The 25677-nt window shown below is 39.8% G+C and overlaps 2 protein-coding genes across 3 annotated transcripts in view; one reads left to right on the forward strand and one right to left on the reverse strand.

The window, feature by feature from the left end:
• The window catches only part of EDEM3 (ER degradation enhancing alpha-mannosidase like protein 3), a 59294-nt gene that overhangs the window by 15584 nt on the left and 18033 nt on the right, over nt 1–25677 (forward strand). The window contains exons 8-19 of one of the 2 annotated variants that reach the window (XM_083359072.1): nt 1794–1899; nt 2164–2261; nt 5158–5283; nt 6132–6215; nt 11956–12039; nt 12869–12993; nt 13555–13720; nt 14005–14159; nt 15409–15562; nt 16076–16270; nt 18737–18902; nt 21125–21310. In XM_083359072.1, coding sequence (XP_083215198.1) covers nt 1794–1899; nt 2164–2261; nt 5158–5283; nt 6132–6215; nt 11956–12039; nt 12869–12993; nt 13555–13720; nt 14005–14159; nt 15409–15562; nt 16076–16270; nt 18737–18902; nt 21125–21310 — 1645 coding nt within the window. The remainder of the gene's footprint in view (nt 1–1793; nt 1900–2163; nt 2262–5157; nt 5284–6131; nt 6216–11955; nt 12040–12868; nt 12994–13554; nt 13721–14004; nt 14160–15408; nt 15563–16075; nt 16271–18736; nt 18903–21124; nt 21311–25677) is intronic. The other variant, XM_083359073.1, reaches the window with a different exon arrangement.
• Nucleotides 16687–25677, reverse strand: part of LOC310638234 (uncharacterized protein C1orf21) — a 279715-nt gene continuing 270724 nt past the window's right edge. Inside the window, exon 6 of the mRNA XM_083359102.1 lies at nt 16687–17323. Within this exon, the coding sequence (XP_083215228.1) occupies nt 17273–17323 (51 nt within the window). The 3' untranslated portion in view covers nt 16687–17272. The remainder of the gene's footprint in view (nt 17324–25677) is intronic.

A 25677-nucleotide genomic window follows, 5' to 3' on the forward strand; every position in this document is an offset into this window, starting at 1 on the left:
TAGTGTTTTCAACATAGAGAGAGTTTGTTGATCTTCCTCCATAAATAAATTTTGTTCCTGGTCTTTTTCCATATTGGTATTTTAAGCTAAAGGCTTTATACTTAGAAAATCCAAAAGAGAGAAAAAAAATTCTAGGTAGGGAACACAAAGCCTTTCACAGCTGTTGTTTCAAAGTTCTCAAGGCTATGTATCTTATCTATTTCCCTGGGCAGTCAGCCAGGCCCCTTAAAGTTTCCCTTTTGAGTTCCAAAGTTGTCTTAATCTTTTCAGTTTTTCTTTTTTTCTTTTTCATAAGAAAGAATCCAGATTTCCAACAGAAGTAGACAATGAAAAATAGGAAATAAAAAATCTTTCAATCCACATGCTTTGAGAAATAATTGGGATTCAGTTACTTTTTCAACATTTAAAACGCCCCTGGGTATTTAGTGACTGCTCTTTCTGGAGGGAGAGGAAAAGCAAATCTAGCAAGTGCCCCTCCTTGCTGGTCGCCTCTTCGGGGCAACTTTCAGCCCCTTTCAGGGCCCCCGAGCGATGCGAAACTGGACAGGGGGAGAGAGAGCAAGTTTCCCAGCTGTCCACAGCGGCTGCGTGACAAACCGGAAGCCTGCCATTTCAATTTTAATGAGCAACATTATTCAGACTAGTTTTTAGAAACTTTACAGATAGAAATGGAGTCAGTAGTTAATCCTTTATTACAAAGTTAAACAAGTTCTGTCGATTTGAAACTTGGCCATACTACTTGAGATAGTTGGAAATTGAATTTTAATATAAGGTATCCTAAATTACCAAACATCTGTTCCTTGATGCAAATAATAGGATGGAGTTTTTAAATTAGTGGACCATTTTTGTTTATTAAAAATCATATTTTCATTTTTATGGCATTCATAAGTATTCTTCTAGAATACTTGGTATATAATATTGTTCCCTGATTTTTTTTATTGTGTCTAATGAAAAAATAAAATTATAACAAATGTTTGATTTGAGGGATTTATTTTGTCAGACTTTGGATTTGTATTTAATGTACAATGTTTATTGAATCCGAATTCTTTTGTTTGAATTTCAGGCAGTATGAGGCTTTGCCCCAAATGCTGGTTCAAGTCTGAATCAGTCTGAACAGTATTTGTTGCATGCCCTTAAAATAGGCATTTGATATATCAATATGTTTGGAGGTCTGAAGAATGCCATTTTGTATTTAATAGGCATTTAGCTTTAATAGACACCTCTTTCCTTAAGTTGAGATTTCTTACAAAATGATATTAATTCTCCTTCTATCCCCAAAATGGGGAAAAAAGACTTTGGAAATATATCTCATCTATAAAACAGCTGTCCTAATTCAGAAATTCACATGTTTGCCATCTGTTGGTGTGAGTCCAGCATGGAGTTATCCTTCCAGTGTTGAATGATAATTCTTATGGAATATTTCCCATGTATAGTTAGATTTTAAATGGCTGGCGCTTACAGCCAAATAGGTAGTTTTCATTCTTAGCATCTGTGATCAATCTAAAGTTATATTAATGATCTCTGTGCATTCAGACTGCAGCAATAGTATGACAAGTCGAAACTATATAAGTTATTTACAATTTTTATGATGCATCTTTGGCAGCATCGCAGTGCATCCAATTTTTTAAAAGCCTTTTCTCTGAGATGTCCAGTATATTCAAAATAGAATTTATAGTTGTGTAAATTTAAAAGTAGAACTACTAAATAAATTTATTCTTTGCATCAATTTTCTGACTGCTTCATTGCATGTAAAGCAGTATTTAATTAGAAAATGTTAATTTTATTTTCTATAGGAATATGCCCGGAAGGCACTTGATTTCCTTTGGGAGAAAAGGCAACGTAGCAGCAATTTAGTGGGAGTTACTATTAACATTCATACAGGGGACTGGGTCCGTAAAGGTATGAAACTATGCTCCCTCTTAATTACAGATAATAATGAGATTAGAGGTTGGAGGTGTTTTATGTAGAGGACGTAAACTATATATCAGAAAATTGTCTTATTTTGGACTAAAAAAATATTGCATTATGCTTATTCTCATCCCATAGCCCTTTTTGTTTGTTTCTTGGTTGCACTTAAAGGTTCTTATAGTAATAACAACTTGCTTTATGGAACTGAAAAGTAGTTATGAAATTAATTGTATTAACATTTTTATTTTATTCTAGATAGTGGAGTTGGAGCAGGAATAGATTCATATTATGAATATTTATTAAAGGCCTATGTCTTGCTTGGAGATGACAGTTTTTTAGAAAGATTTAACACTGTAAGTACAAATGGTATTTCTCTTTCCTTGAACTATAGAACTTTGTACTATGCTCCTGCTGTATTATGTTAGATATTGTGGATCTGTTCTTCTATAATTAGTGTGTTGTTATACTGTCAGAAATAATTATATGATGTTTCTCACACTGCAGCACAAGTTGTTTTTTTTCATAGTTCCATTTGGCATAAAATTCATCTATTTCAAAATATTGGCATATTTAATAAATATAGTCAAATTAATAATAGAACTCATGTTAATGTTGCCTATTAATGAGGCATCATCCACGTTTAGGATTTTAAAGTGTTGGAAGTAAAATGGGCAATACATGAGTGGATCAAAATAATTGTTAATGTTGACACAGCCGCCATGGACGGCTGGGAGACTTGCTCTTTCTCCCCCATATAGTTTTGGATCGAAGAAAGAAGAAAAAAACCAAAAGGATTGAAATAACTTTGAGATTTAAAAGAATTCCTTAAACTGCGGAGTAACATCTTGTGGTTAAACCTGAAATTGCAATTTATCATTCTTAAAGAAAAGAGACCTGGCTGACAGTTCAGAAAATAAGATAAGATTTATGTGACCTTGAACACCAGCTGTGAGAGTTTTAGCTATTTTTATTTACTGGGGGGAAAAATTGTAAAAGCTTTCAATTCAACTCATCACTATGGAGGATCAGGAACAGACCTTTTCTATGGAAGAAATGCAAAAACAATTTTCTGCTATATTGAAACTAACTTACCAAACTCTTCTTACAGCTGGTGATGAAATAAGAGCTTTTGGGGAAAAAATCAGAAAGTGTCTTAGATATGAAAACTCAAACTTTGAGTATAACTAAAAACCTATCTATACAGAATACAACAGAAAAAACTGAACAATTAAATGTTATCACAGAAGACCTAACTGCCCAACAAGTACAGACAATAGAAAATTCAGAAAAAAATTTGATAACTTGATGGAGGAAAAAACCTGCTATATAAATCAGAAGTAATTTGAAGATCAAGAAGAGAAACAGATGGAAGGAAAGATAAACAGCTCAGGACAACTGCGTCAAGAGGAGAAAATAAAGAGACGATCTGGTAGTCCTGCCAGACCTCTCAGCCTTTCAAAAATGGCGACTGGATGGTCATCTCAATATGACATAATATATACAATAATAGAAGAATTCTTTGAGGACCTTGAAGCAAGGACATGGAAGATGATTTGGCAAAGGAAAAAAGAAAGAATGACACTGAAGAAGAATGGAGTGTGGACATATTTAGGAGGTTTAAAATAGAATATACTTAAGTAGACAAGACCCGTATTTTGAATACGAGATAATGCTATGATGTGAAGATAAAGAAAAATGTTGACTAATTAAAACCTAGATGCATAAATATCAACAGTTAAATTGAAATATTGAGTTGTGTATAAAGATAAGATAAAGGTGATTAAGATACATATAAAGAGTGATGTAATTAACATGTTTTGATGTAGTGATAAGAACAAAAATTATAAGCTTAAATATGAGAAAGTGTATATAAGGAAGAATGCTGAAATGGGAGAAATTTTGGCTACTGAATCTATAATATTTGGAAATTATAATGAAAACAAGAATATCATATTGTATTACTAATCTGTTGATGTAGAAGTGAGATAGATAAGATATGTATCTGGAATACTAGATGGGGGAATTGTGACAGGGAATTGGGGTCATTTAAAAATTTGGAAATGAAAAATATTAAACATTTAATTTAAATAACGCAAAATTAAAGCTGGGAAAATTTCTAAGGTTATTGAGGGTCCAAAAGATGGAATGTCAAAATAAATAAGACATAAAATTATTAAGTAGCTGATAGAATAAGAAGTATACTAATTTAAACAAGAGACAGTATGTATTAAGGGAAAAAGAGGAAATATTGGCTGTAATAGTTGGAGATTTGTATTAATAATATTTGTATGTAATGGAATTATTGTAACTCAGACACCACATTGCTTTTCAAAGATATAATTGTAATATTGGAAAATTAATAAAAAGTTTTAAAAAAACAAAACAAAATATTTTTAATGTTTTTATGTTGTTGGATTTAGAGGTCTGTCTATCATGCTGACAAAAAAGAAATATTTGGCAGCTAAAATGTTCACTACAACTCATCTTGAATGTAGCAAGTTTATGCCAATGCTATGTATCCAAGACTAGTGCTTTATTTTGATTAAAGTACAGTTGAGGAAAATACAGATAGTCCTCGACTTACAAGCACAGTTGTGACCAGAATTTCCATTGCTAAGTAAGGCAGTTGTTAAGTGAATCATGCCTCATTTTGCAACATTTTTTGCTACAGTTCTTAAGCAAATCACGAGATTATTAATATTGCTTTCCCAATTAGCTTTCTTTTTGGAAGCTATTGCAAATGGTGATCATATGACCCTGGAACTCTGCAACTGTTATCAGTTGCCATGCACCAAATCTTGATTACATGACCATGCGGATACGGTGACACTTCTAAGTGCAAGGACTCATAAGTCATTTTTTTCATTGCCATTATAAATTCATACAGTTACTAAATGAATGGATGTAAGTCAAGGATGACCTGTAATAGGGTAAAGAAAAACTGGTCTTGGGGACAGAAGGTAATCCTTCAGTTGCATATTCTGCTTATCCGTGGATTAGTTGAATATTTCATTTTAATTAAGACAATAACAAAGTATGTAAATCTTATTTCTGGGTATATTAATTATGTCTTCAGGTGGTTAAAGAGTGGCTGATTTCTTTTTTTAAATAAAAGCTATAGATGGCTGATATTTGGCTTGCAGCCTTTAAATCTAAGCATTATTGTCAGTGTGCTCATCTGCTTTAAATCAACTTTTGCAAACAGGTTATTCAAAGTGAATAAACACATCAAATTTTGATATTTTGTAGCACTATGATGCCATAATGAGATACATCAGCCAGCCACCTCTCTTGCTTGATGTGCATATACACAAGCCAATGCTCAATGCTCGCACGTGGATGGACTCGCTACTAGCATTTTTTCCTGGATTGCAAGTAAGTTTTGCATGTGAAAAAATATTTTCATCCAATGATATAGTGAATTTCTGAGCCACTAAATTCCAGAGCATCTCTAGATGGCTTCACAAGGTAGAAGAGCAACAATATATAAAAAACAAAGTTCAGGAGACAACATAAACTCTAATCACATCCCCCTCAATTATATTAGTCCTCAAATAATATGATGAATTTTCACAGCGTTCTTTATCTAGCCACAGGGACATCTGTCTCCCTAAATTCTAAATTTGTTAGTCATTAAGAATGTGTGTAAAATTATTAGATGCTCCACATTTATCTTGTACTTGTTAACACTGTATTTCTTAAGCAATTTCAACTGGTGCACCAGCATTTTTTAAAATAATTTGTATTTATTATAAATGATAATTTTATAGACAGGTTACTTTATATTTTTTTAAAAAGATTGCCACAAAGGATGTGCAAATTTGAAATGCCCCATTTTGACTTTTTCAGATCTGAAATACTGTCAAAATGTTCAAAACAGCCTATATGTGGCAAACCCAAAACAATATTTCAAACTTGCTACAGACAAATTTGAATTTAAAATGAATCAAATTTTATACTTTTTGTATTGTACTAACTGCTACATTCTCCAAGCAAAATGTCTGTTTTTAATTATAGGACATAAATAGTGATGTCGCTATTTCACTTTTAATGAATAACTTACCTTTTTAAAGTAAATATAAAATTAATTCTGTTTCCATTAGATTATTGTTAACTTGCAGTCTTACTCTTTGTTTTGCTGTATTCCCTGTGCTGTGAATTAGAAAAGAATGTATTCTCTTATTTAAAAATAATGTGATGTACCTTTTTTGCTTGGATTCTAGGTACTGAAAGGTGATATTCGACCTGCTATAGAAACTCATGAAATGCTTTATCAGGTGATAAAAAAGCATAATTTCCTTCCTGAGGTAAGGCAATGACCATGTCTTATGAATTCACTTAGGGAGTATAAATATGAAGTATAAATTTCACATATTAGTAGAAAATACTTTAATAGTGAGTCCATGAGTATTAAGAATATTTAACAGTGTTCACCTAGTACACAGGTCAGCAACCCGAGGCTCTGGAGCCGCATGCAGCTCTTTCAGCTGTCTCCTGCGGCTCCCAGTCCTCTGCCATGTGCAGTTCCCCCTAAAAAAAGTGGGACTAAAAAAGTTCAACCAATCAATTCAAACTTCTCATGGAAAAGAAAAAACTTGTGAATTTTGAATTGATTGGTTGAAGTTCTTTGGTTTGTGGGACTGCCCACAAGCCTCTTCTTCTTCGGACTGCACATGGCGGCAGCGAAGGAAGAGACGGGAGGACTGCTGGAAAGGTGAGTGGGTCGGTCAGATGGGGCGTGTGGGTATGGTGGTGGTGTTTCTGAGCAGCATATGAAGTCTCGGGTGCTGCCAGACCCCCTCCTTCTTTTCTCCCTTTTCTCTCTCTCTCTCTCTCTCTCTCTCTCTCTGTGTGTGTGGGGGGACCCGCGGGGAACGGCTGGTAGGGAGGCGGGAGTCTGGCATTTGTTCCCCCCTCTCATTTGTGTGTGTGTCGGACCCGTGGGAAACGGCTGGTAGGGAGGCAGCAGTCCGGCATTTTTTCCCCCTTTCATTTGTGTATGTGTCGGACCTGTGGGGAACGGCTGGTACGGAGGCGGCAGTCCGGCATTTGTTCCCCCCTCTGATTTGTGCGTGTGTGTGTGTTGTACCCGCGGGGAATGGCTAGTAGGAAGGTGGCAGTCCAGCATTTTTCCCCCTCTTGCGTGTGTGTGTGTTGGACCCACGGGGAACGGCTGGTAGGGAGGCGGCAGTCCGGCATTTGTTCCCCCCTCTCATTTATTTATTTATTTATTTTATTACATTTATATACTGCCCTTTCCCGAAGGACTCAGGGCGGTTTACAGGGTGGTTAAAAAAAACTAAGATACAAAAGTTAAAAACAAATTTTACAAAAAATATATATTTGTCCCTGCATAAATAAAACCCCAGTTAAAATAAGATTAATCCTCAGCCTGAGCCAGAGAGCTCGAAGAGCCAGGTCTTTAGGTCCTGGCGGAATGAACGGAGGTCGGGGGCAGTCCTCAGCTCCACTGGCAGCTAGTTCCAAAGGGCAGGCGCCCCCACTGAGAAGGCCCTATCCCTGGGTGTCGTCCGCCGGCAATCTCTTACCGGTGGCACCCTGAGAAGACCCTCCCTGTGGGAGCGCACTGGTCGAAGGGAACTTGATGCCGGCATCAGGTGTTCCCTCAGATATCCCGGACCCAAGCCATTTAGGGCTTTATAGGTCATCACCAGCACCTTGAATCTCACCCGGAGGGCAACCGGAAGCCAATGCAGCTTGCGGAGTAGAAGTGTTACATGGGAGTATCGGGAAACCCCCATCACAACTCGTGCAGCCGCATTCTGCTGAAGCCTCCGAGTGGTCCTCAAGGGCAGCCCCATGTAGAGAGCGTTGCAGTAGTCTAAACGGGAGGTCATGAGCGCATGAGTGACTGTGCGTAGGGCATCTCGGTCCAGATAGGGTCGCAACTGGCGCACCAGGCGAACCTGGGCAAAAGCCCCCCTGGTCACGGCTATATGGTCTTCAAAATTGAGTCGTGAATCCAGGAGGACGCCCAAGTTGCGAGCCCTATCAATGGGGGGTAACACCTCACCCCCCATCGTTAGAGACGGAATAGTCTGGTTGACCCGAGATGCCGGTATGCACAGCCACTCAGTCTTGGCGGGATTGAGACGAAGCCTGTTTCTCCCCATCCAGACCTGGACCACCTCCAGGCACCGGGACATCACGGCGAGGGCATCGCTGGGTTGGTTCGGGGTGGAAAGAAAAAGTTGGGTATCATACCCCACCCCGAAACCACGAATGATCTCACCCAGCGGCTTCATATAGATGTTGAACAGGAGGGGCGAGAGAACCGACCCCTGAGGAACTCCACAAATGAGAGGCCTCGGGGCGGATCTCTGCCCTCCCGTCAACACTGACTGCGAACGGCCTAGGAGATAGGAGAACCACCGTAAAACGGTGCCTCCCACTCCCAACCCCCTGAGACGCCGCAGTAGGATACCATGGTCGATGGTATGAAAAGCCGCTGAGAGATTTGTGTGTGTGTGTGTGTGTGTTGTACCCGTGGGGAATGGCTAGTAGGAAGGCGGCAGTCCAGCATTTTTCCCCCTCTTGCGTGTGTGTGTGTGTGTGTGTGTTGGACCCACGGGGAACGGCTGGTAGGGAGGCGGCAGTCCGGCATTTTTTCCCTCTCTCATTTCTGTGTGTGTTGGACCCACGGGGAACGGCAGGTAGGGAGGCGTCAGTCCGGCATTTTTTCCCTCTCTCATTTCTGTGTGTGTTGGACCCACGGGGAACGGCAGGTAGGGAGGCGTCAGTCCGGCGTTCCCCCCCCCCTTGTTTGTGTGTGTGTGTGTGTGTGTGTGTGTGCTAGGTAGGTGAAGACTGCCAGCTCCAGGGCTGGCCTTTCCAGGGAAAGCTGCACGCGGTCAAACTGTCGGGCCAGATATCCCTCCCCATCCCTTCAGGTGGGTGTAAGCTGGGGGGAGCTGATTCAACCTGGGACTTTTTTTTTTTAAAATCCCATTTGTATCCCGCCCTTCTCCAAAGACTCAGGGCGGCTTACAATCTAAAGCGCAAATCAATGTGCTTAGCAATAGCCTTCATTCTATGTATATGCCTGCTTATTAGGGATTTCGGGGGCCCCCAAGTGGCATTTTTACAAAGTCAGCTTATTGCCCCCAACAATCTGGGTCCTCATTTTACCTACCTCGGAAGGATGGAAGGCTGAGTCAACCTTGAGCCTGGTGGGACTCAAACCTGCACTAATTGCAGGCAGCTGGTGTTACTTAAGGAGGCATTAGCCCACTGCTCCACCAAGACTTGATGGGAGACTGGACTCATCACTCTGCCTTCTGGGCTAGGAGGGCAAGGATGCTGAGGAGAGGCTTCAGCCTGCGAAGCTCAGCAAGAAGAACCCTTCATCCCAGACCGTGCGCTGCACTTGCCCAGCCAGCATCAGCTTACCTATCTCTTGCTCCTCCACAAGTCCCGCGCAAACTCCTGGGCCGAGTGGGAACTGCATGGCACAGCCAGCAACTTTCCCTGCCCCTGCTTCCATCCCTCCCAGTTTGCCTAGCCCAGCGTCCGCTACAGGAGAAGCCAATGGCAGGTGCGGCCTCCCTTGGTGGCAGCGGGCAGGAACTTCTCGCCTCCCTGTCCAGTTTACTTCACGAGGAGGTGGCAGGTGGGACAGGTAGCGCCGTGCTTGCATGCTATTATGTCCGACTGGCAAGGGATCGCGGAATACGGGAACCCCCCAGCAGGGAGCCACTGCACTTGCCATCTTTGGTGGCTGTGGCGGCAGGAGCAGCGGTATGTCTGGGCAAAATAAACAAAATTCTGGCGGCATCCCAGAACTGGCCCAGCCTCAGCCGTTGGGCCATGGTCTGCTCATCAGGCAGCCTGGCTTCCTGGCGGCATGTCCCGCAGGAGAGGTCTGTTAGGGAGGCGGCGGTCCGGCATTGTTTACTTCCCTCCTGTGTGTGTGTGTCAGACCTGCGGGGAACGGCTGGTAAATGGCCGTCTGGTGTTTCCCCCACCTCCTGTGTGTGTGTTTGGCCCACGGGCTCAAAACACAGAGAGACGCAAACACCAGACTGCCGCCTCCTCTACCAGCCATTCCCCGCGGGTCCAACACCAAGGGAGGTCGCGCCTGCCATTGGCTTCTTCTGCAGCGGATGCTGGACTAGGCAAGCCGGGAGGGATGGAAGCGGGGGCAGGGAAAGTTGCTGGCTGCGCCATGCAGTTTCCACTCAGCCTGGGAGTTTGCGCAGGACTGGCGGAGCCAGGAGCTGAGGTGCGAGAGATAGGTAAGCTGAGCTTTCCTTGCTGAGCTTCACAGGCTGAAGCCTCTCCTCAGTGTCCTCGCCCTCCCGGCCCAGAAGGCAGAGTGATGAGTCTGGTCTCCGGTCAAGTCCCAGGTTGAATCAGTTCCCCCCAGCTTACACCTGCCTGAAGGGGCGGGGAGGGATGTCTGGCCCGACAGTTCGCGGGCAGCTTTCCCTGGAAAGGCCAGCCCTGGAGCTAGCAGGCTTTGCCTTCCTAGCATGGAAAGTAGCCGGCGTAGGGCGAATTAAGGGGGGGTTGTTTGGAAGCGTCGAAGCGCCAAAATCTATGCGTGGAGCTTGTTTTTAGGGTGTGGCGTGGAGCTGTTCGTTTGAAAAGTTGGAAGGGGAGGGGATGATTAAGGAAAGCAAGGGCTTGCTGTCTTTGGCGGCTGTGGCGGCAGGAGCAGCAACAAGAAGGTGGCAGCAGCTGCTGTTGGGGTGGCTTAGTGCCCTCGCTGTGCCCGGCAGGCAGTACTTGGCAAGCGGGCATGGATGATGCACTGGCAGCTCCCACCTCTCTAAGTACCAGGCAGTGCTGCCCGGACACACTGCTGCTCCTGCTGCCAAAGACAGCAAGCGCAGCTGCTCCCACACCGGGCCTGGAGTACCTGCAGTGTCTCTCAAGGAGGCCACTAGGCCGCCCCAACTGTAGCCACCGCCGCCACCTTCCTCTTGTTACTGCCCGGTAGGCAGCCAGTGCTGCCTGGACAAACCACTTCTCCTGCCGCCAAAGACGGCAAGAATCAGCGGTTCCCAATCTTTGCTTCTTTCACTCAATTAAATTTCCTGTTCTGTGCATATGCGAGTGAGCACATGCGCGCACGCTTTTTATGGCTCCCATTTTTTTGCTTTTGTGAAAGAACCGGTTCTGAGTGGCTCTTTGACCCATTCAGGTTGCTGACCCCTGACCTAGTATTTCTAGTCAATTTTTACTCTTTCAAATTTTGCATTAATAATCTTGTCACATTTCAAAGGGCCAATCATATACTATCTCTCCTAAATAAGCTTTGAATTTTGACTAAATAAGTGAATCCTTAAAAGGACATGCATGGATATATGTGAAAATAAATTATATTTACACAATATAATATTTAATAGGGTATTTGGTTATGTTGCTTTGTCTATTTCTATAAGATTTATTCATTTCATTTTTACCACTGATTGTCTTATTTTGAAGTTGAAAATAGAATATTTGGACAGCCTCCCATAATTTTTTTTAAAAAAACCTTCAAGTAACGAATGATCATGAATGATAAGAGTAAGGTCATTCAGTGACCAAAATCAGTGTTATTCTTACATCTTGTGGATTTGCTGTGCATTTATAGCATTTAAATTAGAAGAGATTTTTGAATGAAAAGGAATCAAATGTGTTACTCTGTCCATAAATGAATTGTTCATCTTAATTGCTGTAGATGTTGAAAATGTCTTTTCAGTCTCTTTTGCTATGTTGTGCCATATCATTCTGGCACATTCTGTTTCATTCGAGAGTTTATAGTCCAGTAGAAGTAGACTTAAGACAGAGGTCATCATTGTAGCACCTGCAGCACTACTTGGTGACATCTGTTGATCAAGTTTTAAAAAGAAATTTAGTGATCAAAGTTTTAAAAGACAAGCCAAGTTTCAGAAGATTTCTGTTTCTTTGCAAAACAATGTAGAAAATTTGGGATATTTGAATGTTTTGATTTAATATTTTCCAGGAGTCCCAGTATGCTAGAAGTTATTCCTCCAAAGAATAATAATTCAGTATTTTTATTTTTCCTCTTGTCTCGTTCAGGCATTCACAACAGACTTCCGGGTTCATTGGGCTCAGCATCCTTTACGGCCAGAATTTGCAGAAAGCACATATTTCTTGTATAAGGTAAGTTCTTCAAATTCAAGATATGTTACATTCTAGAAAATAGCAGGAAACCCATTAAAAATGAAACCCAAATATATGCAGTATCTTCTCTTTGCAGAACTTATTTTGCCTCATGTTTCGAGCAAAGCTGCTTGGTTGTTCAAGTCTGACTGATGAAAATATTTTTGTGAAATTTGTTATGCTGAGAGGTGGCAGTAACTTTAATTTAGATAATTCAGAAAAAAATCTTATTTGGTGATTATGGGTTGTGCTAGATAAGTGCAATTGCTGCACTAGAAAACAACCTTTCTTAATTTTAGTAGATACTAAGACAACAGGATGAATAGTTATATTTATTTCAGCATAACTTAAGCACTGGGGTGATTGTTTTGATGGAAGTTCTGGATTTCTGGAATCCTTAATTTTAGCCTACATAGCAGATTATGATTTTGAGTCTCAGAGAGTTAAAAATTTTTAACTTGTGACCAGCACAATGTTTAAATAAAATTTAAATTGATTTGACTCGGTGCAGAAAATAATTCTGGAGTATATTTTCAATTTTTGTTAGAAGACTAAAACTATATTTTAAAGCCTTATTGGAATTAAGATAATTAAGCAGTTCTATTGAGATACTGTCATATTTCACAACAAAAATACTTTTATTTGGAATTTTCTTTAAAAGTACAGAAGCAGCCCCTAACTATGGTCTTCAACAGGCTAAAATTCCTAATGAGTTTTAGAACTTTATGACTTCATATCAAGACCTTAAAATGCCTCAGAGATCAAATATCAGACAGTTAAGGTTTTAATCAAGGTAATATATTAAGCCAAATTATTTCCCTGAAAATAGGCTACTGGAGATCCCTATTATCTAGAAGTAGGAAAAACTCTAATTGAAAACTTAAATAAATATGCCCGGGTACCTTGTGGATTTGCTGCTATGAAGGATGTTCGTACTGGAAGTCATGAGGACAGGTAACTAAATTTTTCAAAAATCTTGAGACAAAAGCCTGTAAAATTTACTTAAAATTTTTGATGTTCGTTTGCTGGTAAAGAACATTGGGGAAAATAGGAATGGATGCTAATTGGATTTTTTTCTTTTTATACTATTTTATTATTTAACCTTATGTCCAATAACATTCAATTTTTATCTTAGGAAAATATTTGTGTAGAGGTACCTCCAAGATAGCTAATGAAAATTTTAAAATAAAAACAAGACTTTATAATAGAAACTGGAAAAATAAGTCTAATTAGAGTCCATAGCACTGAGAGAGGAAAGACATGTGCAATTCTGTAAACATTTTTATGGGCTGGAAATTTTTTTGCATTATATACTTTGTTTAAATATATGCATTACTTAATTATATATATTTATGTAATTTTGAAATTGTAGTTAAATTAGTCTAGATGAGAAAGTTGTCATTAGTAATTGTTCTTCAGCTACTTTATTTAAAGGGTTTGTTAGAACTGTAGGAAAATGAGAACATCAAAAAGAAGTAATATGCAAATGCATTTCCTCCTTTTTCTTTTTTGTAGGATGGATTCTTTCTTCCTAGCTGAAATGTTCAAATATTTATACCTGCTGTTTGCTGATAAAGAAGACCTAACTTTGGATATTGAAGACTATGTTTTTACTACAGAGGCTCATTTGCTACCTCTTTGGCTATCTACTGCAAACCAAACAGCCCTGGTAAAAAATATTGTGAGTTTTGCATTGAAAATCTTTCAGTCTAATTAAATTAATCATTTTCTCTTTAAGTATTCTATCTATTCTTACAGTGTGCAGAGAGTATGCAGAATATGATTATGAATATGAATATGAAATTTGGACATAAAATCTTGATCAGTTGGAAGAAGAGTCTGCCTCTGTCTACATATCATTCTTATGTATTTGGATGGTTTATTTCCTAAAATAATGTGATGGTTTATAGGCATTAAAATGTAGCTCTAAACTTAGCAGGGTGTGTGTGTTTTTTTCTCCTACAGACTACAGAATACATGGAGTTGGATGATAGTAATTTTGATTGGACTTGTCCTAACACCCAAATCCTGTTTCCCAATGATCCAATGTATGCTCAGAGTATAAGGGAACCCCTGAAAAATGTGGTGGACAAGAGCTGCCCTAGGAGTATTTCAAGACTGTAAGAGTTGTTCCTATTTTCCATTTTCTAGAGTTTTAAAGAAATATAGAAAAATGATTATCCTAATACACATGTTTGTTTTGTTAAATTAAGTCCTGCTATTAATATTTTATTACTCATTTTTGCTAGGCTACCAAATTGTATAAATGTAATTATATAAAAATAATTATCATATGGAGGTTGATTCCCTAAGATCTAATTCTCACAAGCATAATTTTTATTGAAATATTTTGCCAAATCACTATAATTTCTTCAGTACATAACCCCTTGAAATATATGCACAAATTAACTACTCAATGGAGTGAGAAGTAGAAAGAAACCAGAAATTGAAAAGGGCTAAAGAAACAGTTTTGGAACAATTTATAATTGTTGTGCATGTTGGTTTTCCCTCCATGCCCGCTGATGCTGCTGTTAGGGAAGGAGACATAAGAAAATGACTTTGTACGTCTTTTGTACAGTTGGGCTTCTGGCAGTTTGCTGGCCATCTGCCATGTGATTAGGAAATGTGCTCAGGTCTTCCTTGGGATGTCTTTTCCATTGTATTTGCAGGTGGCAATAGAAATTTAGAGAATCAAGTCCATGCATATGGACATTAGCAGGCATGTCATGCCCCCTGCAGGATTGAGAAAGCTGTGCTTTCATTCTTTTGAGGAAGGAGCCAGCACCATAACAAGGAATGGTGGGACAAGGCAAAGGGGAAAAAACACGTGTAAACCTTGTTTATATAATACAGGGGTTTGAAGCTGCTGGCCCGCAGGCTGGGTATGTCATGCTGAAACCATGCCCACCTCATTGCTGGCAATGGAAAAAAAAGTCGCAATACTTCACGACATGTTGTGATGTTGCAAGTTTGACACCCCTGATATAATAGCAACAAAATAAGTAATGGGAGAAAATGAAATTTTTAAACAGTCTGGAAGATGCTAAAAATTTGTGGAGTACTTTTAAAACCTGTCAGCTTCTGTGAAGGGGTGGTGTTTTTTGTTTGGGGGGGATTTGGGGTGCTTTTAAGTTAAGATTGACATAGTCTTGTAAACATTTTTGGTAGTCATTTTCTTGCCTTCTTTCTAGGGTTGAGGCATGAGTAACCCAAGATCACCTGCTCAGGAAACTTAACTAGTTTACTACTCAGATACTCATTAATGGAAATCCATGATACTCTCAAGGCATGCTCATCTGCTTTATATTGGGTTACAATCCATTCATATCTTAAAATGTTGACAGTGCTTGCTTTGCTTGCTTTTTTCAGGGAAGAGGGTTTAGGCAGCGGACCAAAGCCTCCACTGAGAGCCAGGGATTTCATGGCAAGTAATCCTGAACATTTAGAGATACTGAAAAAGATGGGAGTCAGCTTGATTCATCTCAAAGATGGACGAGTACAATTGGTACAGCATGCTATCCAAGTAAGATCTCACTTTGCCTTAACCCACAGAATGATCTTCTTTTCATTTATGTATTCATAAGTCTTATAAAGTTCTTTTTGAAATGCTTGCTCTAATTTCTGTGAAATATTTGGACAATACATACTATTGTCATGCTATTTACAATAGAGATAATAGGGATATTATAATCCACTTAGCCATGCTTGGATGTCGTGCTAATAGTTTCAAGAGACACAGATTGAAATCATAAGAAAATTAAAGTTTATGCATACATACATATGTGTGTCTGTGTGTATATATATATATATGTATATGTATATATATTTGAGACCAGGATCTGAACCATCTTTATGGTGGCATCAGTGACTTTGGAATTCCTTTTTAAAAAATAATTGTTCTAAAACTCTTTTAGCCAACCATTAGGCCAACTCAGTTATAAAGATCTCTCTACAAACATCTTTTAGTTATTTTGGATTTAGTAGAAGGCTCTAGGAAATGCTAATTAAAATATTAACTTTTTTTTACTTTTATCAGGCAGCAAGTTCACTGGATGCTGAAGATGGTTTACGGTTCATGCAAGAAATGATTGAATTATCCAGTCAACAACAAAAAGAGCAACAGCTGCCTCCACGTGCAGTTCAAATTATTTCCCATCCATTCTTTGGCCGAGTTGTTTTGACAGCAGGACCTGCACAGTTTGGAATGGATCTGTCTAAGCACCAATCTGGGGTATGTGTTGTTTTTGAAAATATCTTATATTTTGTGGTGTGTGTAAATGCAAAAAGTGAAGTTATTGACATGTACTCAGAATATCTTAAAGTGTTTTATTTAGAAAAGAGACCTAGTATAAAATACTAGATAACTAGTATTTTATAACTAATATAAAAGGGGTCCATATGATATATCCATTTTTTAGTAACCAGCAATTAGTCCGTTAATGCAAAAAGGACATTTTATTTATTTATTTCATTTGGAGATCACTTGACTTCAAAAAGACTCTGAGAAGCTTACGGTTCACACAAAAAACCCCCAAACAATAAAAAAGTGCCTCCAGAAAAGTTGAATGACCAAATATGTCGTAAACCAAATAAAAAATTAACAAAGGCTTGGCATCTATTCAAACCTCATGTGGATTTTTGACAACATAGAAACAGCTTTAAGGTGGGAGTCATATGGGAGATGCAACTACCGTGAGAGAGGAGTCACATTACCCAGGTCTCAATAGATCACATCCTTTAATTGATGATCACTAATTTTACGGGGCAGGCAAAAACTGTTGAAGATAGTCTCTTAGATAACTGGGCCCCCATTAGTATTGTAGGTGATAACCAGGACGCTGAACTGTAACTGGAAGCAAAGTGCAACTAGTACAGCTCATGAAGCAGAGATGACACATGTTTGTAATATCATATGTCCACCACCCAAATCAGTGAAATAATCGAAGCCCCCCCACATAAGATTCTTCTTTCCACATTATACAAGTATTAAACAAAATTATTTGAATTAGTATAAGCAAAATATGGCGCATCTATAAGGAATCCAAAAATTTGGAAAATAGTATCATAATGGCTTGTCCAAGTTAATTGAAATCCTTGCCTCTGTTAAGGAATACCATGTGCTAGAACATTTTCTTTCTTTTTTTTGGCATTGTTCTCCCTCTTCTCCACTGGCAAATTCTTGGAGATACTATTTGGAATCTCATTTACTGTTGTTAGTAGTGTGCAAAATATTTCAAGCTTGCAATGAGGATGTTGAAATCCCTTTGTTTTCAATTTGGAACACCTGTGAAGACAGAACAATTGAAACAATTTCCACAGTTCTGTTGTTGATCAAGCACATTTGATTGATATGCAATATAATAAATACTCCATATATGTAGGAGTATTTGCCTTTTTGATTTAATTTGATTTTAACTTAGAGGGAATCTTTGAATGAGTATAGAATCAGAGGAATGGGTTACAGTCCCAGTTGAATAACTGCTTGGCAACAATCCTATCTATATTTGGCTTTGCAACTCCAGAGATGAGATTGGACTAAGAATGTCTTCGTTGTAGCACTGATGCACATAGAAAATTCAATTGAGTTTACATTATAAATACTAAAAAAAAGTTTTCAATTTCAACAAGTGGTTCAGTGATTAACTGCAGCAAGATATACTGTATAACTTGAATGTACATAGTTAATTTAAAATCTAGCACGGAACTTTTTTTGTTAGAATAGTTGGACTATGGACTTGTATGCTTTCCTATTAAGTCTTGTGAAAACTAAAATTAGAAGTTAATCTTGGGGTCATCTGATTCAAACTTTTGCGTTCTAAATCACCAGATGCTGGAAAGGAATTAGAACCGAATTTTATCCATATGCTCCTTGCCTTTTGGCTTTGTATTTTTTTATATAAAGATGTAAATTGCATTTATGTTGTACTTTCTCAGTTATGTGTTAAATAATGTGTAAAATGGGATGGAAGCTATTTCAATGCAAGAATGTTCTTTTCCAGAATAATATCATGTTCAGCTGTAATTAGCAGAGGTGGACATCTTGCTGTTAAGCTACAAATCCCAATATCTTGCACCGCTGTCCATATTGTCTGAAAGTCCAACGTATAGGGGCTACAGTCTGTTCATATTTTATACTAAACATAGTGGATATATTCAGCAAATAGTTATAACTGTGCCTTCCGTCTCTTCTAATCTTAATTATGCTGAATATGATTATCTCAGTTCCATAATGAGCTTGACAAGTGTTAATATATCGCGAGAATATATTTGTTGGTTATTTAAAATTCATGTAAGAACTCACTAATTTGGACCAGCACGACAAGATTAACACTAATAGGTAATAATTTAAAATATTTAAAATATTTTATATCCCCTTTTGTTATATGATAATAAAGCAGCTTCAAAATGTTCCTAAGGTTGATATAATTATTCTTATTTAATATAAGAATCTTATTGTTATTTAGCATAACAAATGTAAATGAAGAAAAATATTTGTATTAAATGTGTAAGTTAAAATTACTAGCTATGTTCCAGTGCAGTTTAAGTTAATTGATTTCAGTGGATTTATACATATTGAATTTTTTGTTAGACTTGATAGATACATGTGCTAGGAAGTTGTTCTTATGTTTTGCTGGTAGAATGCAAATGTTCTACAGACTTGAATATTGTATACTAAAACTTTTAATCTCTTCCACAGACAAGAGGATTTGTTGTAGTCAGTAAACCATATAATGGATGCGCTGAGATTACCAATCCGGAAGCACTGAAGGAAAAAATTGCCCTGATGCAAAGAGGGCAGTGCATGTTTGCTGAAAAGGCACGGAACATCCAAAAAGCTGGAGCCATAGGTGGCATTGTTATTGGTAAATTATTCAAAGTTATGCAAAGATACTGTAATTTAATGTATATTTTCTGAATTGTTACAGGCAGGTAAGCAACTTGTACTCTAGGATATTATCTAAATGGGTTATACAGGTAATCCCTGAGTTACAAGCGTTCCCTTAGTGAACGTTCAAAGTTACGTGATAAGCTAGTGTTATAAGCTAGGGTTATGCCCCCTAGTGTTTATGAAAAACTCCCAAAATTAAAACGTTGCCTCACTAAGGCAGTTGTTCACCCTTACGAATGACTGCAAGGGCACTGCAACATTCACTCTGGCTATTACCTCCCTCCCCCTGCCCTGGGTCTCCCTAGGCACTAGGCTTTGGATACTACCTTGCAAAAATCGAGATCCTTTGCTTTCTTGGCTGCTCTAGGTCTTCAGTGCATTCGCAGAGAATGGAGGCCTAAAGTAACACAAGATCATACAAGATCAGTGGTGCAAGCTCTCACGCTACTGATCTTGCATGATCTCACAGTACTTTAGGCCTCTGTTCTCTGCAACAGAGAATGGAACTGAAGATGGGGGAGGCTTCTGCATGCCTCTGGAGTCCCGATCTGGGTGTTGGAGGCCTTTTCTGGACTACTGCCGCTCAGAAAGGAGGCTGGGGGATGCTTCTGCAGACCTATGGATTCTCAATCTAGGCGTCGGAGGCCTTTTTTGGGCCGCTGCCACCTGGAAAGGAGGCCGGAGGATGCTTCTGCAGACTTCCAGAGGTCTGTTCTGGGCCCAGAATGGAGGCTGTGAGTGGTGGCCACGTGCTTTCAGAGATCCGTTCTGGGCCTTGCAGGCTGCCTTCTGCTTTTGCTTGGAGCAGAGAAAGAAACAGAGAGGCTGGAGAGGAGACAGATCTTCACAAGGTAAGGTAATCCTCACAGGATTGGGCAGGGGAGCAATTGTGGGGACCACAGGGGAGGGAGCATGAGGTATCTTGGGGGGGAGGCTTGGGTGGTCTGAAGCAGATGGTCTATTCCATGGCCTTATCTCCCCACCCTGAGATATCTCATGTTCACTTAATGAGCCACTCATTCGCTCAAGCATTAAATTAGCGAATGTGTAGGTGAAAGCTGGGAGTGAATCACGTTCAAGGTACGAGATTCATTCCTACGAATCCTCGAGTTACGAATGGAATGGGCAGGCTCCATTACATTCATAACTTGAGGACTACCTGTATAGTGACCCATATTTAACATTGAAACAGATATTGGGCAGGTGATGAGCAGTGCCTGGTTTTCTCCAGACATAACATTTAGAATTGAGGCCAGACAGCTCAATCTTGTTTTTCATCAGAACAGAGAATCTTGTTCCTCACAGTCTGAGAGGCCTTCAGTTGCTTTTTTGCAAACTCCCAAGTGGGCTTTCATGTGTTTTGCACTGAGCAGAGGCTTCTGTCTAGCCATTCTGCCATAAAGCCCAGATCGGTGGAGGGCTGCAGTGATGGTTGTCCTGGAACTCTTTGCCATCTCCACACAGGATCTCTCGAGCTCAGTCAGAGTAACCATCAGGTTCTTGGTCACCTCTCTTACTAAGACCCTTCTCCCCTTATTGCTAAGTTTGACTGGGCAACCAGCTCTTGGAAGAGTCCCGGTTGTACCAAATGTCTTCCATTTGAGAATTATGGAGGCCATTGTGTTCTTAGGAATCTTCAGTGCAACAGAAATTTTATTGTAGCCTTCCCCAGATCTGTGCCTTGCAATAATTCTGTCTTTTGAGCTCTGCAGGCCATTCTTTTGACCTCATGGCTTTTGCTCTGCTACAAGTATCCATTGTCAGCTGTGAGGCCTTCTATAGAGAGATGTGTACCTTTCTAAATCGTGTCCAATCAATTTAATTTACCACAGGTGGACCCCAATCATTGTGTAGAAACATGTCTGCAATTATTAAGCGAAATGTGAGGCATCAGAGCTAAATTTGAAGTGTTGTTGCAAAGGGTCTGAATACTTATGCCAATGTGATGTTTCAGTTTTTTCTTTTTAATAAATTTAGACATAGACATGGGCTACTGAGTGTAGATTAATGAGGAAAAAATAATAATTTCAACCTGTAGAATCAGACTGCTGCATAACAAAATTTACAAAAGTGAAAGGGGTCTGAATAACTTCTGAATGCACTGCATAAAATACTCAATAAAAATGTGAATGTGGTAGAAATGATGGAAATTTCCACTGGAAATTTTAATGGAAAACACTTATGTTTGCTACCTAGATGATAATGAAGGAAGTAGCAGTGATACAGCTCCCCTTTTTCAAATGGCGGGTGATGGCAAGAATACAGACGATATCACTATCCCCATGCTGTTTCTTTTCAACAAGGAAGGAAATATTATTCTTGATGCCATTCAGTCATATGAAGGTGTAGAAGTACTGCTTTCAGATAAAGCAAAAGACAGAGGTAAGGACAGAATTGTTGCTTTCTAATAAAGAAAAGGAGGTAAGAGTATAACTTTGTTAAGATTAAAAGCAGTTCCAATGAGTCATACAGTAGTACTTATTTAATGATCAGTGACTGTTCATATTTACAGCAACACTGAATGAGTGGTAGTTACAACTGGGCCTTGGAAGTCCCACTGTTGCAGTGTCCTCATTTTCAATGTTCCCTCTTGGCTTCTCACAAGCAAAGTCACTGGGAAAACTGGTAGAAAGGCAGAGTTGCAGTCATGGGAAGTCTTTGCTTAAGAACCCGTGTGGTCCTTACTTAATGTCAGCAGTCAGGACTGCTGTAATTGCCACTGCTTAAATAGCAGGGTCACGTGACACAATTTATGTCTGCATCGCTTAATGATGGCAATTCCAGTCTCCACTATTAATTGACGACTACCTGTAGTTTTAAATTTTAGTTGTGAAGAATATAGAAAGAAAGAATGAGAAGGAAATTAACTAACTGCAACTTCATGAAGACCATTTTTTGTTTTTGAACCTGAATGTTTTGTTATTTTTTTAAAGAATGTTTAATGCAAAGTATTGCAATGTTGAACTTTTGGGATAGTTGTAGAAGTATAGAAACAGCATAATTTGGTTGTTTTTGTTTGTTTTTCTTTCTAAGTCTGAAGAACATTTGGGCTAAATTATTTTTAATTATTAAATAAACAAATACATGTTTAATCCAACAATTTTCATTGGAAGACTTTAGTCTTACAAAGTCTACTAAACACTTCCCAGGTTCTAGAAAAATGCTTGAGAAAATTCTGAAATATGTATTGTAGAGAATGGGGTTTTGGAGATTATAGCAAACTATAGGTCAAATTCCAAATTTCACTATACGTTTTGTTTGTATAAACTACCAGGAGTTGTCTCTATTAGGCATTCATACTTTTTTCTATTTGCTATATAATTTGCTATTTCAAATTATAATTTCTGTCAGACCAAATATCTAGAAAGGTTAAATAATGGCAATTGGTCCAAAGTTTATTAAACTGAGATGTTTAATTACTTATCCAAGTAACATCTTCAATCAGAATGTTTTTTGACTGAAGAAATTACTTGGATGAGTAATGAAATATCTCAGTTTAATGAACTTTGGTCCAGTTGTCACGAGCTAACCTTTTTAGATACTTTTGGCCTGGATGATTGTCAAACCAAGGCATTTAAAAGAGTATTGGCATATTTCTTTGCCCATATTATCCTACGGATATCTTGAAATGGCAGATATTTTTAATTAATGATTTCATCACCTGAAATTAAAAACAATGTAAATATGTGTGCATAGCTTCTGTACATACACCAAGGTCCTCTGATGCTACTTCTTATCTGTGGAAACTTTTGTTTTCCTTTCTGTTGAAGTGAGAAAACAGTTCAAAGTTTACTTTTTTGCCCAAATTTAAAGAAAAGCTTAGTATAGAGCAGGGGTCGGCAACCGGAAAAAGGAAAAGAGCCACTCAGAACCGGTTCCATCACAAAAACAAAAAAGTGGGAGCCACAAAAAGTGCACGCGCGTGCGTCCACTCACGCGCATGCGCAAAAAACATTTTGCACATGCGCAAAAAGGGAGGCACCTGCGCGGCGACGGGTCTCCCCTTTGGAGAGGTGCGCGCCGTCCCGTTCAGAGACCTGCCGCGTTCGTCAAACATGGACGAATGTGGCAGCTGTGCAAATGGGACGGCGGCGGCTTGGGAGAGGTGCGCGCGCACCTCTCCCAAGCTGCCGCCGTCCCTTTCGGAGACCTGCCGCGTTCGTCAAACATGGACGAACATGGCAGCTGTGCAAACGCGCACCTCTCCCAAGCCGCTGCTGTCCCGTTTGCACAGCTGCCGCTTTCGTCCATGTTTGACAAACGTGGCAGGTCTCCGAAACGGACGGCGGCGCTTGGGAGAGGTACGCGTGCACCTCTCCCAAGCCGCCGCCGTCCCGTTTGCACAGCTGCCGCGTTCGTCCATGTTTGACGAACGCGGCAGGTCTCCGAAAGGGACGGTGGTGGCTTGGGAGAGGTGCGCGCGCACCTCTCCCAAGCCGCCGCCGTCCCGTTTGCACAGCTGCCGCATTCGTCCATGTTTGACGAACGCAGCAGGTCTCCGAAAGGGATGGCGGCGGCTTGGGAGAGGTGCGCGCGCACCTCTCCCAAGCCGCCGCCGTCCCGTTTGCACAGCTGCCACGTTCGTCCATGTTTGACGAACGCAGCAGGTCTCCGAAAGGGACGAACGAGGCAGCTGTGCAAACGGGACGGCGGCGGTTTGGGAGAGGTGCGCGCACACCTCCGCCCTTCGGAAAGGTGCACGCACACCTCTCGGAACGGGCGGTGCCACTCTCCATTTGGAGAGGTGCACGTGCACCACTGCCCATTCAAAGAGGTGCGCGCGCACCGGGTGACGGAGCCACAGGAGACGGCTCAAAGAGCCACATGCGGCTCCGGAGCCGCAGGTTGCCGACCTGTGGTATAGAGAAATAGCTAGGATGTATCTCCTTGACTGAACAGAAATTATTGTAAGATAGAAACTATACTGCAAGCTAGCATACTATTGCTTGCACCCCACCAGCTTGGGATGGTACCTTGTTGTACAGTACTTGAATTTTTTTCTTTTCTTGTTACTGAACTAATTTGGGCATCTCCAAAAGGAAGAGCACTGTATTGATGTCAGTGAAAGTAGCATTAACAGAAAACATGAAAACCAGTTAATTCATAATCTGTTAATAATGGAGACTTAAGGGCTAAGAGAATTGTTATATTGGAATTGTTTCATACATTGCAAATAAAGTGTTTATGTTTAAACTGTAGACAATATATACTATATATATTGTCTACAGTTTAATATATATAATATTCATAATAAGGAAATAAATATAAAATAAATACAGTAATTAATATTCTTATAACAATATACTTTAATATAATTATTGAAATATATTTAAATAAGAAAATAAATATTTTATTTAAATATATTTCAGTAATTAAAGTATATTTTCATAATGTGAGAACATTATATTAAAATCTGCTACCCTTCCAGAGGAACTAGAAAATAATCATTAATACTTTGTATTTACTTACAATCCAAGAGAAATCATAAAATCAAAGTATAGCAAATATAGTGAATGTAGGAAAAAATATATAAGGAAAAAATAATTTGAAAAAAGTGCCAGGCAGGTTCTAAAAACCACAAACTCTCAACAGAAATTTTGCAGCCTTTAAGGTTCTGAGAGTTGATCACATAGAAGAGTGATTATCTCAAAATCACAAGAGTAATGAAAATTTCTGACAATTGGGGCTATGAGTTTTGATTGTCTGGTTATATTACAGGCATTTAATCAAAAATAACTATAAAACACTAAAAAAAGAAGAGAAGCTTCATTCTATCTCCTATTTAAGTTAAGGCAGTAAGAAGTATTAGATTTAATTGTTAAGGAAAAAATAAATTGTGACAAGCTAAATTCAGTTAGTTTGAATTCTCTTTGTGTGTGTAAATGTATAATCCTAACTTTCTTCTGCTGTATTCTTTGCGAAATAAGTTTGCTATCAGGTTAAAGGCCTCCATTTCAGGATTAGCGTATAAGAAGTGGGTGACACTGTTTTGGGGTGGTTTTTCTTGCTCCAAGGCCAGGTCCAGTCAGTGTTGGTGGAGGGGAGTGGTTGAGCCCTAGTGTTGTGACTCAGGGCCAGCCTGTGGGTCCGACAGCCGGGTCCGATGTATCGGAGGACTCAGATGTGGGGGAGGAGGGAAACGAACCGGCTGATGATGATTTGGAGACTTTGCAGAGTCCTCAGCCGGGAACCTCTTCTCAGCTGTGTGAGCCCGAGAGTGCGGAGGATGATGACCCACAGCTGGCCCTGTTCAAGGACGCCCGACGCAGGAGGCAGACGAGCAGGGACAAACAAAGAAAGGCTATGGGACTCCTCGGGAGGAGGCACAGGGAGACCACGCCCTGAGCTCTCTATAAAAGAAGTGTTTGGGGAGGGGCTGGTTGCTGAAAGCAACTTTTCCGTTTGAGAAGTCAAGCTCTTGTATTCTTGTAACAGTGTAATTAAAACTTGGCAGAAGCCTTTTGGTCTTGGACGCTTTCCAGACTCTTCTTTTGATTAGGGGTGCGAGAAGAGGGCTGGTTCAGAACAGTTTGCTTTCAGCCACCCACCCCTTAATACTACGATGGAGCAGCTTCTTGCCGAGAATGCCCAGCTCAACCAGCAACTCACCTTGCTGGCCACTCAGGTGGCACAACTGCAGGCTCAGGTACATGCTGCCCCCCCACCCAGGAGGAAATGTCAGATAGCTATGCCGGATAAATTTGCTGGTAAACCAGAACTGTTTCCTGCCTTCCTGGGACAATGCCAGC

The sequence above is a fragment of the Vipera ursinii genome (assembly GCF_947247035.1).
Source record: "Vipera ursinii genome assembly, chromosome: 3".
NCBI lineage: Eukaryota > Metazoa > Chordata > Lepidosauria > Squamata > Viperidae > Vipera > Vipera ursinii.